This window comes from Berghia stephanieae, chromosome 14, assembly GCF_034508935.2.
Source record: "Berghia stephanieae isolate SIO BIC M18660-M18661 chromosome 14, UCSD_Bste_1.3, whole genome shotgun sequence".
In the NCBI taxonomy this organism is placed as follows: domain Eukaryota; kingdom Metazoa; phylum Mollusca; class Gastropoda; order Nudibranchia; family Aeolidiidae; genus Berghia; species Berghia stephanieae.
In genome coordinates this window covers 26,936,103-26,954,516 of record NC_088373.1, presented here as the reverse complement: position 1 = coordinate 26,954,516, position 18,414 = coordinate 26,936,103, and the positions used below count along the sequence as shown (strand labels likewise).

General features: G+C 36.5%; 1 protein-coding gene across 6 annotated transcripts; it reads left to right on the top strand.

The window, feature by feature from the left end:
* Positions 1 to 3,171: 3,171 nt before the first annotated feature.
* LOC144959975 (uncharacterized) lies at positions 3,172 to 15,937 on the top strand. 6 transcript variants are annotated; one of them, XM_078892856.1, is made up of 5 exons: positions 3,172 to 6,300; positions 6,902 to 11,678; positions 12,206 to 12,681; positions 13,742 to 13,932; positions 14,263 to 15,937. In XM_078892856.1, the coding sequence occupies exon 2, from the start codon at positions 6,920 to 6,922 to the stop codon at positions 9,032 to 9,034; it is 2,115 nt and encodes a 704-aa protein (XP_078748982.1). In that variant the 5' UTR covers positions 3,172 to 6,300; positions 6,902 to 6,919; the 3' UTR covers positions 9,035 to 11,678; positions 12,206 to 12,681; positions 13,742 to 13,932; positions 14,263 to 15,937. The 6 variants fall into 6 exon arrangements, with proteins under 6 accessions (XP_078748982.1, XP_078748987.1, XP_078748986.1 ...); XM_078892861.1 differs by lacking the exon at positions 3,172 to 6,300 and having other exon boundaries at positions 6,476 to 11,678; positions 14,268 to 14,330; positions 15,270 to 15,937; XM_078892860.1 differs by lacking the exon at positions 3,172 to 6,300 and having other exon boundaries at positions 6,476 to 11,678; positions 14,263 to 14,330; positions 15,270 to 15,937.
* The last annotated feature ends 2,477 nt before the right edge of the window (positions 15,938 to 18,414 follow it).

The window sequence follows — 18,414 nt, the reverse complement described above, 5'->3', positions numbered from 1 at the left end:
CTCAGTGAGTAAAAGCTCTATAACTCGGTAATAGCACTGGTGGTAGGGACTCAGTGTCAGTGAGTAAAAGGTCTATGACTCAGTGAGTAAAAGCATTGGTGGTAGGGACTCAGTGAGTAAAAGCTCTATAACTCGGTAATAGTAATAGCACTGTTGGTAGGGACTCAGTGTCAGTGAGTAAAAGGTTTATGACTCAGTGAGTAGAAGCGCTGGTGGTAGGGACTCAGTGAGTAAAAGTTCTATGACTCAGTGAGTAATAGCACTGGTGGTAGGGACTCGGTGTCAGTGAGTAAAAGGTTTATGACTCAGTGAGTAGAAGCGCTGGTGGTAGGGACTCAGTGAGTAAAAGTTCTATGACTCAGTGAGTAATAGCACTGGTGGTAGGGACTCAGTGAGTAGAAGCTCTATGACTCAGTGATAGTGCTGGTGGTAGGGACTCGGTGAATAAAAGTGCTGGTGGTAGGGACTCGGTGAGCAAAAGCGCTGGTGGTAGGGACTCGGTGAGTAATAGCGCTGGTGGTAGGGACTCGTGAGTAGAAGCACTGGTGGTAGGGACTCAGTGAGTAAAAGCTCTATAACTCGGTAATAGCACTGGTGGTAGGGACTCAGTGTCAGTGAGTAAAAGGTCTATGACTCAGTGAGTAAAAGCACTGGTGGTAGGGACTCAGTGAGTAAAAGCTCTATAACTCGGTAATAGCACTGGTGGTAGGGACTCAGTGTCAGTGAGTAAAAGGTCTATGACTCAGTGAGTAAAAGCATTGGTGGTAGGGACTCAGTGAGTAAAAGCTCTATAACTCGGTAATAGTAATAGCACTGTTGGTAGGGACTCAGTGTCAGTGAGTAAAAGGTTTATGACTCAGTGAGTAGAAGCGCTGGTGGTAGGGACTCAGTGAGTAAAAGTTCTATGACTCAGTGAGTAATAGCACTGGTGGTAGGGACTCGGTGTCAGTGAGTAAAAGGTTTATGACTCAGTGAGTAGAAGCGCTGGTGGTAGGGACTCAGTGAGTAAAAGTTCTATGACTCAGTGAGTAATAGCACTGGTGGTAGGGACTCGGTGTCAGTGAGTAAAAGGTTTATGACTCAGTGAGTAGAAGCGCTGGTGGTAGGGACTCAGTGAGTAAAAGTTCTATGACTCGGTGAGTAATAGCACTGGTGGTAGGGACTCGGTGAGTAAAAGGTCTATGACTCAGTGAGTAAAAGCATTGGTGGTAGGGACTCAATGAGTAAAAGCTCTATAACTCGGTAATAGAACTGGTGGTAGGGACTCAGTGTCAGTGAGTAAAAGGTCTATGACTCAGTGAGTAAAAGCACTGGTGGTAGGGACTCAGTGAGTAAAAGCTCTATAACTCGGTAATAGCACTGGTGGTAGGGACTCAGTGTCAGTGAGTAAAAGGTCTATGACTCAGTGAGTAAAAGCACTGGTGGTAGGGACTCAGTGAGTAAAAGCTCTATAACTCAGTAATAGTAATAGCACTGTTGGTAGGGACTCAGTGTCAGTGAGTAAAAGGTCTATGACTCAGTGAGTAGAAGCGCTGGTGGTAGGGACTCAGTGAGTAAAAGCTCTATGACGGTAATAGCACTGGTGGTAGGGTCTCGAAGAATAAAAGCGCTGTTGGTAGGGACTCGGTGAGTAAAAGCGCTGGTGGTAGGGACTCAGTAAAAGCGCTGGTGGTAGGGACTCGGTGAGTAATAGCGCTGGTGGTAGGGACTCGTGAGTAGAAGCACTGGTGGTAGGGACTCAGTGAGTAAAAGCTCTATAACTCGGTAATAGCACTGGTGGTAGGGACTCAGTGTCAGTGAGTAAAAGGTCTATGACTCAGTGAGTAGAAGCGCTGGTGGTAGGGACTCAGTGAGTAAAAGCTCTATGACGGTAATAGCACTGGTGGTAGGGACTCGAAGAGTAAAAGCACTGGTGGTAGGGACTCAGTGTCAGTGAGTAAAAGGTCTATGACTCAGTGAGTAGAAGCGCTGGTGGTAGGGACTCAGTGAGTAAAAGCTCTATGACGGTAATAGCACTGGTGGTAGGGACTCGAAGAGTAAAAGCGCTGGTGGTAGGGACTCGGTGAGTAAAACCTCTATGACTCAGTGAGTAAAAGCGCTGGTGGTAAGGACTCGGTGAGTAATAGCGCTGGTGGTAGGAACCCAGTAAAAGCGATGGTGGTAGGGACTCAGTGAGTAAAAGCGCTGGTAGGAATTCAGTGGTGTCACTGATTTTACGACATTAGAATATAAAGAAATTTACAACTACAATCGGACTAATGATTTTACAAAAGGTCCCCACAAAAGTATATCTTTAAATTATTAAACAAGTCTGTTGTTTAAATTAATTTATAATTTTATTTTAAAAGATCAAGAAAATGTCAAAATAAAAATGAAAGTTTTGACAACGAAAATGTACCTATTCCGTAACATATAAAGACACACAAACAAATCTTGTCTTCTTGCTCCTCTGTAATCTTGACACAGCATTGCTCTGATTTCAACTTAATGTCTGTTTTCATTTTCATTCTTTGTAAAGTATTAAATTAGTATTAGGCTGTGTATTACTTCACTCTTAACATTATTGTGTGGTAACCAAAAATTTTCCATAATTCAGTTTCTGAAAAGTTGGCCACCCTGCTCTTAACATTATTGTGCGGTAACCAAAAATTTTCTCTAATTCAGTTTCTGAAAAGTTGGCCACCCTGGAATAACCATGACCCTCATTATCTATGCACATAACATTCACAAGTGGATACAAATATCGATTTACTTTGTATGTTGCATCCATAACAAACACATCACAAAAAACACTCAAATCACGCCTCATTCTTCCCGTTACATAAAACAAATCGAAGTGGTTATTTGTACTACCACTACAAATAGCGAAAACTACCGCTTTTCACTATTTGTACTCCCAGAACTCTTATGTGTTTAAAGTTGCAAACCACCGCTCCTTTACCTATTTGTAGCTACTCCCAGCACTCTTATGCGTTTTAAGTTGCATTTGTGAGCTTTCAAGGACCAGCCGACCCCAGCCTCCACTTTTCGCGGTCTGTCTTTGAGAAGTGTGAAGCAAAAAAAAAATGGCCCTCTCGGTAAACGAGACATTCTCATCTTTTCTCCAATTTGAAAACATTCGAAAATGAGAATAATGTACTTTTTATTAAAAAGTCAACAAAGAAGGTAAGTAAACTAGATACGACAATTTTTTTCCTTAATTAAGTGGCAACTCATTTCTCGTCATTCTCACTCTAACTCTAACTCTATCAACTAAGAAGAGTACACCACCTCAAACATTTGTCAGTTCATATCTTTGCTTGCATGACGTCTATTTTCATTTTGAAAAGTTCAAAGTAAACAACTAAATGACGCCGATTCAGTGGTGTATTTGGTCTATCTTCATGTGAATAAATATTTTATTATTGACTTTTCCAAAATTCCAATCGGCCATTCATTTGCATGTCGTGATTTATTTTTCTAGGGAGTTTAATAGAAATTCTAAATGTACCTCACACACTTGAAACCAATGTCATATGAAAGAGCTGGCAACACAGATTACAAAACAGTTTGAATTTTGTTTCTATCTTGATTAGAAATGTAGTTACGGCAGTTCAAAGTCTGAAATTTCAGACCGATTTTTACCCCAAAATTACCATTGCAAACTTGTGACCGAAAACGCGTGATGTTAATAAAAAATGGTTAAAACAGTCAATATGGAGTTCTTATCATATATTGTATACCAAAATGTTCGTCTTATCGAGGACAATGCATTTACATTAATAAAGAGGAAGATAAACATTTCAAATTAACACATTATTACATAATATGACGCAAATGTTACATAATCAAAAACTCGGCTAGACGTAAGAAAGAATTTGCTCTATCACTTTTGGATTTATCCCCAATATCTCACTGAAACAATTGCAAATAATTACCCTTTTAGAGAATAAAAAAGGGTTTGAGAGTATTTAAATGAAAAGATATAAACATGTTGTGTATCTATGGCAATTTAATTGCATATAAATCAAATAAAATGGTAGATTGAAAAAGTTCAAATAAATTGAAACAGATTCCCTATTATAATTAGAAGGAAAGTTCTGGCTTTTAATACTTTAAAAAATTCTGCTGAACCACTTTGGGTTTATTGCTATTACATCATTTGAACTGACAATTAATATAATTTTATCCCCCTCCCCCCCTTCTCTCTCAATGTATGGGGGTGTCAAAACTGACAGAACTTCTTACCATAATAATTATTAAGGCTAAGGCCTTTAAAATATGGATACACATGATAAACATATCTAAACATATGGGAAAGAAACTTGATGACTTGATGGCAGAGTAAAATAAAATTAAATTAAAGCAATTGGTATTTTTAAAATATCGATATTATTAATATCGAATTTCACAAAGAGAAGAAATATACAAACTTTTAAAACAAAAACTTTAAAATGCCTATAAATAAAGTTGGAAAGTATGTATTCAAAATAAAAACATAGGAAATAATAGTACTGAAAATATTATGGACTAAATTTAACATAATACATAACTAAATTTAAAATATCGATATGGATATCGATATCGCCCGGCAGCCATGATGAGAAGATAATGTAAACAAGGCATTTCGGCGCAGAGTTAAAAGGTGTCTGCGCATCGATATAGAGCCCTGAAATTTGGCATGAATAAAGTTTAGATGTTATTCTAAAAACAAGCGTTTAAATTTTAAAAACACACGCGGTAAATAAAAAAATAAATGCATTTGAAAATTGCCAAATTTTAACTTCATATAACTTCTGGAAATATTAATGGGATTTTTCCTTAATTGGCACCATTTAAAAGGAAATTGAAAGACGAAAATAATGATACCAAAATATCTGCGATATTCCTCTTTATAACGAAGTTATGCATCTTTAATTGAACCCCCTAAAACGCGAACGGCAATTTCCAGTCACAACTTTCCTATGGGCGAGTTGGGTCAAAATTTGACTGCCACTGCTGCTGCTCACTAAACTGCCTAATTTTTCCTTGATTTCAGCTGTCTCAGCTCTAAACTATACTTTTCTTTCTCAAAATAATTCATTTTCTGTTTGCAATGTATTACAGAGATGTTGATTTACCACATGTAAAAATTTGAAAGTTGTATCTGAAGCTGTTTCTGAATTATACGTGATTATCCATTGGGATGCTGTGCTTTTGTCACATTTTTTCCTATTAATTAGAGATTTTCCACCACATAAACGGTCATAACTTTTTAACCAGTTGAGACAGAGCGATAATTTTTCACTCTAGTTAATGTTTCACTCCCCTTTATTTTTCTACGCTAAATTAATACCCATAGCCACTATTTTGAAAAATTCTTGCAAGTGCCTACTAAGAAGTTAAAGAAGAGGGTTGAACTTGAACCTGAACATGCTCCTTCTTCTTCTTCTTCTTCTACTAATAACTACAACTAGATAGGTACTACTCCTCTCCTGAATGATCGGAACCGTTTAAGAAACTAAATTACGGGTTCCACCGGCGCAGCTCTCTAGACTTCCAGTCCCCCAGTGCCCAGTATGGGCGGGAGACCTTACCCCCGATGTTCCTCGAGCCTCGAGGTAGTTTCACTTTATAATTGTTTTAGCTTTTGAACTGTGGATCTTTTGTCAAACGTTTTATTTTAATTTTTCAAATTTAGTAGCACTTTAAAGGTCTGTGTTAGGTATCGCTCTGCTGTACTGTAACTGTAAGAGCGTAAGAATAACATGGTAAAAGTACTGTAAAAGTATGCTGATGACGGATGAAAATGATATTGACAATGAAATTATAATAAAAGAAGAACAATAGAACTTATAATCAAATCAATAAAGAAGCTTTAAAAAAATGAAATTTAAAAGAAGTAAGAAAAAACTGCCTCAAGAAGTGAAAAAAATTGTCCCTGTTGTTGAGATGTGAAGTGGACATAATCGTGTCTGTTAAGAATTAGAAGAAATGAAAGATGCCACTTTTTATTTTAAATGTAGATTGCACATTAGCAGAACACTAAAAAAAAAAGTAAAGAAAGAAAATCCAATGTGGCAACTTGGTTGCTAGTGAAAAGAGGGCCATTCCATGTAAAATGTTACCTGGGAACTAATTTTTCAAAGGGGTATAACTCAAATAAAAGTTGGTGTAAACTTTAGAGGACTAATTAAACTTTATTTTTGTTATAAAAGTAACCTCCCTTTTTGGTCATGTGACTCGGCGGCCATCTTGAAAAACAGCACATGTTTACAAGCCAGATATTTGCTAAAAGTGGTAATCTTCTGAAGCCCAATACTGCACCGTTTGGCATCACAGGTACTTGAATTTGTTTCTTATATTTAAAAACATGTTTTACTACTTGAAACTATTGTTTAATATTTTAAAATTGTCATATTACACTAGAAATCGTCACTCATGAGGACTCAATTTTCGTGTCCCATCAGTTACCATTTAGGACATAAAGTTTTCTTAGCTGCCATAATTTTTTTTTAAATGGCTTGAGCCTTTAGATTTTCTGTCAATGCATAGGGCATGTTAGAATGACCATAAAGTTAATTTCCATATTTATCATTTTTTCGCGTTACAATGGTAACTGACGGACAGTAACTGATGGGACAGAGCTGTGTCAGTCTTCTGTCCCATCAGTTACTGGCTCAGAGAGGAGTAAAGCATTACTTTTTTTTTTACATAGACTTTAAATATTAATGTTTGAATTGCATAATAGCTTTGTTCAATCCTTGTGTAATGATTTTGAAGACTCAAAATGAATTTAACTCAATTAAAATCCCAAGGAGAGAGAAATGACTTTTGTGGGGAGGTGTCTGAGAAAGACTTTTGTGGGGAGGTGCTGAGAAAGTTCCTATCATCCTGTTGAAGCTTATTCTGACATTTTTTTCTATCTTTATCTCTTGCCCAGATCTGTATCAAAGACAAAATGCCTCCAAAGTCACCCCGCACAAAAATGAGAGAGTACAGAGAAAGAATGGGGGAAGAGAAGAAAAAAGAAGTGAAGGAGAAAAATAAAGAGCAAGCGAAGAAATATCGGGCAAGCATGAGTGAGGAGAAGCGCAAAGCAGAGAGACTCAGTAACACGCGTAGAAAGAGAGAGGCACGAAGAAAAGCCAAAGTTTCTAGTGTTTCCCCTAAGCACAATCCTCTTTTTTCTAGTGTCCAGTCAGAGGGAAAAGCTATAAGAAAAGTAGTGAATTCTCTACCTCAAAGTCCTAGGCGTAAAATTGCAGTATTAAAAAAATTGGCAGTACAACATGGTATTCTTGTGGAGAAATCAAAAACATCCAGGAGAAACTTGTTTGAGTCTGAGAACTTAACAAAGATGATCACGAGCTTTTATGAAAATGATGAAATTTCCCGCCAAAGTCCAGGCAAAAAGGATTTTGTTACAGTTAAAGATAGTGAAGGAAATAAACAGCAGATCCAGAAACGTGTTATGCTTATGAACATTATGGAAGCGTTCCAGCAGTTCAAAAAGGAAAGACCAGACATCAAAGTGGGTAAAAGTAAATTTGCACAATTGAGACCACAACATGTCGTAACTATAACCGAGAAAGACCACCATGTATGCTGCTGTATATATCATGAGAATCTTGAGCTACTTCTAAACGGATTGAGAAGCTACAACAATGAAGTTCCAAAACCTGAAGAACTGATAAGTTCCTCTCTTTGCCAGGACCCAACAACTTCCTGTTCACTAGGAACGTGTGACAAGTGCCATGATGTGACTGCTATCATCAGAGAAAAAATCATGCTCTTGTTTCCGCTAACACATCCAAATTTTGCATTCTACCAGTGGGGAAAAAACTCGAAGAAAGAACTGATTGAGATGGCTTTGGATGACCTCGAACAAGAGCTTCGTAGACAGCTACAGACAATGCGCATACATAGCTTTCTAGCAAAGTGCCAACTTCATCAAATGAAAACTTTAAAGAACTGCTTGACTTCAACGACCACTGCTATTCTACAAGAAGACTTCGCAGAAAATTTTTCATTGAAACAACAAAATGAAATAATGACTGCTCACTGGAATTCAGCAGGCGTCACTATCTTCACTGCTATCGTTTACTTTAGCAAGCAGGACTATGCTTCATTTGCCCTAGTAAGTGATTGTTTGGAGCATGACAAGTTTGCAGTGGCCACATATAACAGAATTATCTTGAAAGAACTGGAAAATGCTGGAAGAACTGTTGAAGAATTACATGTCTTTTCAGATGGATGTGGTGGTCAATTTAAAAATTGTGCGAATTTGTCATTAATGACACAACCGACTATGCTGCACCCAAAATTGAAAACCATGGACTGGAGCTTTTTTGCAACATCCCACGGGAAAGGACCAATCGATGGGATTGGGGGCACTGTGAAGCGAGCCGTATGGAGACGGATATTAAGAGGAACAGCAGTAATCAACTCAGCAGAGCAGTTTGCGGACGAGGCAAAGACGACTTGTACCAATATCAATGTGATATACGTATCAAAGAATCAGGTTGCCGAAACGCAAACGGAACTCGAGACATTTTGGCGGTTCAACCAGCCCAAAACTATACCGGAAACAAGATCTTTCCACTTCTTCAAACCAACATCAAAAACAACAATCTCTGCTGCATCCATCAGTCCGTTTACCAATCTCTGCGTTGATCAAAAATCATTTCAAATATTCAGACCAACATCTGCTAAGTCAACCACTCTAAGTACCCCAACTGCAGACCCATCTTCCTCTCAGGGAACACTGTGCAACCACACAACTTCTGATGTTATCATCAGTGCTGAACAGTACTATGCTGTTGACTATGTCGACAGATTCTACATAGGAAGAGTTTTAAATTCCAACAAGCCAGACATTTGGAACATGAAGTTCCTGCACAAAACAACGGTTGGTGGCATCAGCTACTTTTCATGGCCTGAAAGAGATGATACAGATGCAGTCCACAGACAAGCGATTTTCTATGGACCTGTGAACTTAGAAGGCTGCTTGCAATTTACAATTCCAGACCTCAACACCATCAGTGCAGCCTTTGCTTCCCGAAAAGATTTATAAATCTGATTCCCTTTTTTTTATTTAGCTGTTCTGTTGAAAGTTGTCATCATGTGACAAAGAATTGTTTTATTCAGTGGATGAATTTTATTTTCTTGTTCTGGTTTCATGGGTGTTAAAAAGCACTATCTTTCAAATTTTCTAAGCCGTCAGTTTTCATCATTTAATTACGTATCCTTTTTAATATTATTAAATAATTCATTTACAAATGGGCAAAGCTCATGATAATCTAGTCAGTCACAGAACATGACACTGAATGAATGAAACAAGTGCCAGTGTAGTCAGTACGTCTTTTGATTTTAAATTTAATAGTAACAATTGTTTTCCCACCTGTTGCAATGTCAAGTTTAATTTGTAGAAGATGATTATTATCATTTTTCTTTTACTTTTAATAATCAACTGAATTGATCATGGTGTTACTTGGATTGTTAGTGGACACTTAAATTTCATTTTAGTTTCCCACAAGTTTACTACTACTTTGCGTCGCCAGATGGATATCTTTGTTCACTTTATTTTTGCTATAAGGCATTAAATTTACAAACCAATTATGCTGTTAATTGGCCTGAAATGATCTTTTTAATTTGTTTAATGAGGCTTGAGAGTACAAACATTCTTTGCTTGAAAATAAGATTGTGATTTATTTTTATTTCTATCTTGGTCACTTTCGTGTCCCATCAGTTACCAACATAGTGTCCCATCAGTTACTCAAAGTGTCACTTATTATCGGCTATAAACGTAAAAGTTGCTGCTTCATACTTCTTATTCTTGTACTGTATGTTAAGACACTATTTTAAAATACATACAAAGCAAAAACAACAATTGGAGTAAATTAGTTTCAGAGAATTTTTAAGTTGTAATATACGTATAAAAATGGTGGTATTTTTTCTGTCCCATCAGTTACCGAAGGGTTAAGAGATCATAAAATGAGCCATAATTAATTTTTTTTTTATTTACCACTTTTGTTACAATCTTTCATTGCCATTCAATACATTTAAGCAATAAAAGTGTGAATAAATCTGTTTCCCTTAGTTCTGTGGTATCTTATTTCATTGAAAATATGCTCTGAATGTCCCATCAGTTACCATGGAATGGCCCAAAAGTAAAATTACTCCGCTCAGCATTGCTGCTGGTGTGATGTCTAGTGTTAGTTAGGTGTCACTATATTAGAGTGATATCTTGTTACTTCATATTTTCATTTTAAAACCTGTAGAACAACTTGATTGATTTGTAAATTTCCTTATATGACCATTGTTTTAGTTTTCCGCAGCCATTATAATTCAATTTGAAATATTGAAAGGTACTGGAGAGGAGTCTTAGCGGGTTTTTTTTTTTGTCTGTTAGTTTTAGTTATAGGTCATAGTGCAGGTCCAAGTGTTGGAAATGTACAATGTTTTATTTTTTATTTTAAGGTTAGTTGAAGGAATACTTTCCTTAGCTCAAGGAACGTGCAGAAGACCTCCCCTATTTACTACTTACTACTACTACCCAAGTACTAATGCTAGACTACTTCTTCCGCCACCTCACTCCTAAACGGACTGACACCACAGGCAACTGATATTATTCTCTCTCTCTCTCTGAGTGTGTATCTGTCTGTCTATTTCTGCCCATCTCCCCTCTTTTTACTAATTAGTTTGTAGGTGTTTGGCAAATTCTCAAGAACAGCCAAGATATATGCGGCTGTGTGGCACTCACTTCCGGATTGGAAGGTCCTGGGGTCGAGCCTCATCAAGGACTCACATTCTCTCACTGTACTCATGTGTATGATTTCTTATCCGCTAAGAGCGTTGTCTGTCAGAAGAAAAACATCGCCTAACGTTCTACTTGTTACGTGTTGCTGCTAGTCATGGATCCTTTGTAAAGTGCTTTGAGCATGTTTGGTGGATATTGCGGCTTATGAAAGCTCAATTCTTTTTTTAATATTTATATATATAAAAAAGATGCAGGATGATGACGGGCATGCGCTACTTTATGATGTAGTATAAACCATTCCTAATATATGATTTTGCTAAATAGGCCTACACTCAAATTTTACGAGTGTATCTGGTGGCAAATATTAGACACTCGTTGCCACTGTGATTTTGATGAAACTTGGCTTATACACAGATACATGAATTTTCCTAATACGGCTTCAAACATGCGATCTGAACTTCAATTTATAATGAAGTAATTTTTCTCAAATGACAGCTTGATTGAATGTGACAAGATCCTTTTACTTAATACAATTCAATTTAGTGTGGTCTGTAGTTGTTTGCCTAATATTAGAATGCACAGAATTTGAATTTTTATTGACTTTAAATATTGAAAACAACATGCCTTTGGCTTTCCATTTGTGCCATTCAGCTTTTGACCTAGTCCCTGATTTGAGTACCACGTCACAAATTTAAGTTCTTCGAGAAAACTCTCGACTTACTTTCTTATTCTTCTAACGTACTGAACTGTAACACCTTTGTCTCAGTTGGAGAAAATATTGCAATTTTTAACTTAATATTTAGGTGTTTATGTTATGATCTTTTATATTATTCCGTGTTTTTCAGCTTCCATCATATCACCCTGAGGAAAGTTGGCTAATTTATGACTTTTGTGTCTATGAATGCAAGCAGGGCAAAAAGCAATTGACTTCAAGCAAAGGAGTTCGCCCTAACCAGAGGTAGGAGGTTGTTTTTGGACGGGGGCAGGAGGTGTTTTTTTACTTTTACATATTTAAAAAAAAATGAAAATATTATATGCACAAGGTTATAATATTTCAGCATAACTCGGAAGTAAATTATCACCATCAGCTTTTCTATCTTGATTGCCAAGACAATTTTAATAAAGCAATCAAACTGATTCTGAATTTTAAAACATCCAGAGGAAGAGGCAATGTGTGCCTATCTGCAGCTCATTTACAGTCTTCAGTGGGCGGGCTGCACGATGTAATACAGCAAGACAATAGTTCAACTATTACCAGAACAGTTTTAAAAAGTGAAAGACTTGATTTGTTCAAAAAATCTGATTGCGCTGGATTAGTATTATTATTGAATGTCTTATTAAGATTTATTTTCAATTGCTCTATAATCTGCATGTTGAAATCCTTCACAATTGAGGTATGCAAGTGACAACGCTATTAATATTTTATCATACTATGTTGTGGATAATTTTATTATTTTGTAATAAAAAGTTTTTCTTCCCATGCAGGACTCTGAAATTAATACTGGCTTCTGAGGGTTACAGGGGCTAATCACAACCATGAAAATCACCCATGCGATAAATTGGTAAGACTCATTCATTTTATACTTATTTTCCATCGACATTTTGTCCCTGCAGTTTTTCGCTGCCGAAAATTTTACACTTGACAGCAATTAATTGCAAATTCTATTTTAGTCGCAATTAGACTCAATTTTTTTTATAAGGCTACGCTTATTTGTACTACCACTGCAAATAACGCCAGAGCTTATTTGTACTCTTACTAAAAATAGAATTTGCGTAATTACTAAAAATATGACATTTTATACGGATAGAACTGCAATATACAATGAATTATCTGGAATGGAAGTCAAAAAGTGACCACTTCATCTCATCACAATCACATTATAACTATTATTACAAGTTGATTTTGACGGACTTTGGTAATTCTTCACTCTTTTCAAGTCACAGAATACTCAGTTTACAAGGTAAGCATACGAAATGCACATTTTAATTCATTTCTTATTTTTATAACTAAACATGCTTTGGGGTTGTGTGTTTGTTGATTGTGCATCAGCTGACGACACATTTGTCGCTACCGCGAATTACTTAACTTTATTACTTTATTTTGTGAAAAATAACAATAACAGGGCTTTAAAAAAATTAAAATACTAATTCCCCCCCCCCCCCAAATAATTTAAATCATCCTTCCATGTCAGGCGATTAAAACCAGGTGTTTCAATGTTCGATCCCCAGCGAGGCGACCAAAAGATACTAGATATTTTTAGAAGGCCCTGATCCCCAGTCAAAAGGTTGCTAATTTTATCACGATCAAGAGGTTTCGAGTACTCACGACATTCCAGGCTCAGGGTCCTTTAAAAAAATACTTTTCATTCAGTTATTGTTATTATCTTTATTATGGCCGACACATCGTCCATACTTTTTCAAAACTGTTTTTTTTTTTTTGGGGGGGGGGGGGGGGGGGGGGGGGCTGTTTTTTTATATCGGAAAATTGGGTTTTGTATGTTATGTTCATGGAGAGAGAGAGAGAGAGAGAGAGAGAGAGAGAGAGAGAGAGAGAGAGAGAGAGAGGAGAGAGAGAGGAGAGAGAGAGTAATATTTTATAATGATAAGATATCTGTAGTGGTAGTATTATTAGTAGTTTTGAAATGCCTATGATGATGACAATGTGAGATAATTATATTAGTGTGATTATTTTTATTATATTTTAAAAAATTACGTACGGCTATGTCGTAGTGGTATGACACTCGCTTTTGGACCGGAAGGTCCTGGGCTCGAGCCTCGCTCGGCGCATAGTTGAACTCTTGGAAAAGGCACTTTGCTCACTTTCTCTCACCGGACTCAGTTGTAAAATGTGTACTTGGCCGTTAACTGCGTTGTCTCTGTCCGAAGAAATTGTAATATCGCCTAACAGACGGTATGTCCCGTTCAACATGCGAAGTGTTGCTGTTATAAACTTTAGCATTGGCATGTATGTGCCTATTTCGCTGTAGTGAATTTAATTTAATTTTTTGTTTTCATCGACAGCTAACATGAAAGAACACTGTTGGCGTTACTGGTGTCCTGACAATCCATAAAGATGCTGGCTCAAGGGCTATTCTGGCAAGGTGTGTTGAGGCAAACCTGTGGCAAACCTTTGCCTGTGGCAAAACTCATCAATCAGCAAACCATCATCTGGGCCAGCAGACCAGAGTGTCTGCATGCACTTTTTGACAATGGTTAGTAATGTTTTCAAATCTCCATAGCGCCTTTACATTTTTTATTGGTGATCAATAAAATAAATGCTCATTTTTCTAAATGAAAATGGCAAAGCATCATTTGAATTGAATTACTACTGAATGTATTAACTTAACGACAGACTATAGTTTGTTGCCAAGAGTTTTGTTCTAGGGATGTAAAACCAATGAAATTTCAAGTGTGTTGGTGTGAATAATGATCATTTTTTAAAAATTGCTATGTCTTTGACAAATGCATTTTATGACAATAATGCCATTTCCAAAAATTGCTAATGAAATGTGTCTCTTTTTTATTTCAATTTTTCCATCCAGAGCAGGATCAACCCTCTTTGTGGAACTACAAAAAAAGTGGTGGCAAACAAGTAGTGTTGACTTTTTCTGTAAGATTTTCAAGGGTTTGGGAAAGCAAATTGCTTTTTATTCAGAATTAGTGCACTATTTAAAGTTTTATTGTCTAAAATAGAATTGATTTTGCAGTTCAACTTGACTAGATATCTAATTTTATACGACTTGTCTCTCAAGTAGAATAAAAAAATGAAAAATGAGGATAGCGTGCCATATCATATTTTGAAAAATCATTTAATATATCTAGAAATCATCTGTATAACCTATTGTATACAGTAAATAATTAGGTTTTGTGATTATAATGATGAATTCATAAGGTATGACATCATATTTGACCACAAAATTATTTTATCTCTGGGCGTAAAAAAAATCAATTTTACAGCATTTTTTTTTTATCTAAGGGGTATGGGTTAGTGAACTGATTATAATTTTTTTTAGACTTAGATCAATCTACAAAATTTTCGTTTTCTTGTCCTATTACGGTCATATTTTGAAAGTTTGATGGATCATTTCTTTTAGTTGTCTGCAAAATCAGCCTTTTAACTTTATGTCAAATTATAGAAAAAGCTTGCGCTTTCTCAAATGTCTGTTTTATGGCATTTGTCTGATTTTCTAGCAATCCTACCTCAATCATTTTCCTTTAAATTATCTTCAAATTTATTCAGAATCTTTTCTATGATGTGTTTTACATCATGATGTGCGGGTGGTTGGATGGGAGCATCACCCTTGAATCATATACCTATGATGTTCGCATGGGTGTACGATCCGATAGTGATGTCGTTTCTTCTTCTCTTTACTAGCCTATCCTGCTTCTTTGGTTTGTGATTGTATTTTTGACAGGGGATATTTTTTTCCTGTAAATCCTCTGCCTGTTTGTTCTTGGTTATTTATAATTTAGCTTATGATATCTTTAGGTTATGATTTTGATTGACATTTGTACTATTTTTGTTAGATTGCTTGTTTTTTTGTTTCAGCGGTCTCTCATATAACCTCAATTGTGTTGGAAGAGACCTAAAGCAACAAACAAACAAAAAAAAACATCATGATGTAAGTGTTTGGGGGTAAATTAAAATTTAGCAATTTTATAAATTTTAAAATTCATTTGTTCCGCGCTAAATTTTCAGTTGAAATCAAATAAAAATTCTAAAAAAATTATTCCAAGAGTTTTCATGATATAGCTATTTATGAAAGAAACATTGTGTTTAAATTTGAAAGAAATTTTTATGCTAGTTTTTGGTGCATCTATGTTAGAAATTTTAGGGTTTTACGTCTAATTTTAGCTTATGTTGCCCCTTAAAAAAGTTTTTTTTTTAATTGTTATTTTTGGTGTTTAGCATCAAATTATACATTACATTATTAGTTCATGAGATATAATTAAAGAATTTTAGAACTATAAAGCATATTTGACCACTAAAGTAATTTTTTGGTGAATAACAGCAGATATTAAATTATTTCGCAATTTTTTTTCTTAGAGGTATGGGTTAGCGAATCGTTTATAATTTTTTTCAGAATTTGATCAATTTATAAAATATTACTGTTTTCTTGTTCCATATTGGTTATACTTGATGAATGTTGGCCTTTGTCTGCATAATTAGCTTTATTATCAAATTAAAGACAAATTTTTCATTTTCTCAAAATTTCATTGTGCGTCATTCTCTGATTTTCTAACATTCACATCTGGATTGTTTCCCATCAGATTGTCTTCAAATTTGGTCAGAATTTTTCTTATGATGTGTTTTGCATCATGATGGTTGGGTTTTGGGCTAAACAAAAATTTAGCAGTTTTATGAATTTTTAAATCAATTTTTTTTCCTGTCATGTCACACCAAATTTTCACTAAGAAATCGAAAAAAAAATTCTGAAAAATTTATTTTCAAGACTATTGCTAAACCTATCCATCTTGTTGTAAGAAACATTTTGTGTAAATTTGAAAGAGATCTGTTCGTTGTTTTTTTCTGCATCACTGTAAGAATTTTTGGGGTCTAATCTGAGCTTATATTGTCCCCCCTGGTGGTAGGGATTTGGTGGCTAATAGTATTAGCGCTGGTGTTAGGGACTCAGTAATAGCCATGTCGTAGGAACTCGGCGAGTAAAAGTGCTGGTGATAGGGATTCAACGAGTAAAAGCCCTGGTGGTAGGGACTCAGTGAGTAATAGCGCTGGTCGTAGGGACTCAGTGAGTAAAAGCGCTGGTCGTTGGGACTCGATGAGTAAAAGCTCTATGACTCGCTGAGTAATAGCGCTGGTGGTAGGGACTCGGTGAGTAAAAGCGCTGGTGGTAGGGGCTCAGTGAGTAAAAGCGCTGGTCGTAGGGACTCAGTGAGTAAAAGCTCTATGACTCAGTGAGTAGAAGCGCTGGTGGTAGGGACTCAGTGAGTAAAAGCTCTATGACTCGGTAATAGCACTGGTGGTAGGGACTCGAAGAGTAAAAGCACTGGTGGTAGGGACTCAGTGAGTAAAAGCTCTATAACTCGGTAATAGCACTGGTGGTAGGGACAGTGTCAGTGAGTAAAAGCGCTGGTGGTAGGGACTTCGTGAGTTATAGCACTGGTGGTAGGGACTCGGTGAGTAAAAGCTCTATGACTCAGTGAGTAAAAGCGCTGGTGGAAGGGACTCGGTGAGTAATTGCACTGGTGGTAGGGACTCGGTGAGTAAAAGCTCTATGACTCAATGAGTAAAAGCGCTGCTGGTAGGGACTGTTTGTGTGTTTATTTGTTTTTGAGGGTTTTACGGCGCTTGCAACACATTAAGGTCATATCAGCGCCAGTAAAAAGGAAGAAATGGGATAGTAAAAAGTTAGAGAATTCAATTAAAGCACCCAAGAAAAGGTAAGACAAAGGGGAATTTGTTCAAATGGGAAACAGATGTAGATTCCAAGAGCACACCATCAAAGTACTTAGTTTAAGATCACCTAAAAGTCTCATCCAGACACAAGCACAGGTCCCGACTAAGAGGAATACACTCAAATGTTAACAAATCAAATATAATATGTAAATAAAACATAATACAGTACATAACAGAGAGATGATTTACAATGAAAAAAATATCATCTCCCAAAACTAACTATACATTCGACTGCTTCCCTCTCAGCCAGGGGATCCGGCCAGGACCAGGACAAAACCAAGTAATCTCATTCCAAGACAAAGACAGAAAGCATGTTGGAAAAAGATATAAGGGGATAGAAGACACAGTATGAACCCCCTGCCCACATTGGGAGGTCAGGAACCCCGCCCAGGTGGTAGGGACTGGGTGAGTAATAGCGCTGGTGGTAGGGACTCAGTGAGTAAAAGCGCTGGTAGGAATTCAGTGGTGTCACTGATTTTATGACATTAGAATATAAAGAAATTTACAACTACAATCAGACTAATGATTTTACAAAAGGTCCCCACAAAAAACTATATCTTTAAATTATTAAACAAGTCTGTTGATTAAATTAAATTATAATTTTATTTTAAAAGATCAAGAAAATGTCAAAATAAAAATGAAAGTTTTGACAACCAACATGTACCTATTCCGTAACATATAAAGACACACAAACAAATCTTGTCTTCTTGCTCCTCTGTAATCTTGACACAGCATTGCTCTGATATTTCGTGAAGATGTGTAGCATGAACACTACTTCACTCTATACCGATCACGACCCAACAAGTATTGAGAACAACCATGCTTCTCAAATTTGTTTTACATACAGGACTTTGCACTATCCTTTTGAATCTGGATAGAGACTTGACCGACTCAATTGTTAACGGGCACCTTTTTACTGTCACACTCTTTTATTGGGATGTGATATTACGACTTATAATGTCCCTTTTTATTTCGTCACTGACCGACCACCTTTGAAATTTTGATATTCTACAACACAGTGTTTGGTCTCCTGTGTTATATTTGTTTTATTCTGTACCGACCTGTATAACACAGTTTCTGCCTTCTCTGTGTTATATTTTTATTGGGACATATAGTAACAGATTTGCCTTCTCTGTACTATGAATTGGTCACCCGTTCACGGACTGACACAGTACAGTAGCCTGCACTATGCCTTGCTATCTTCCGGCCCCAAACGTACTTCACACAATCAACCCTGCATTATGTGAAGGATAGCTAGTGACGTTTGGCGACTGAG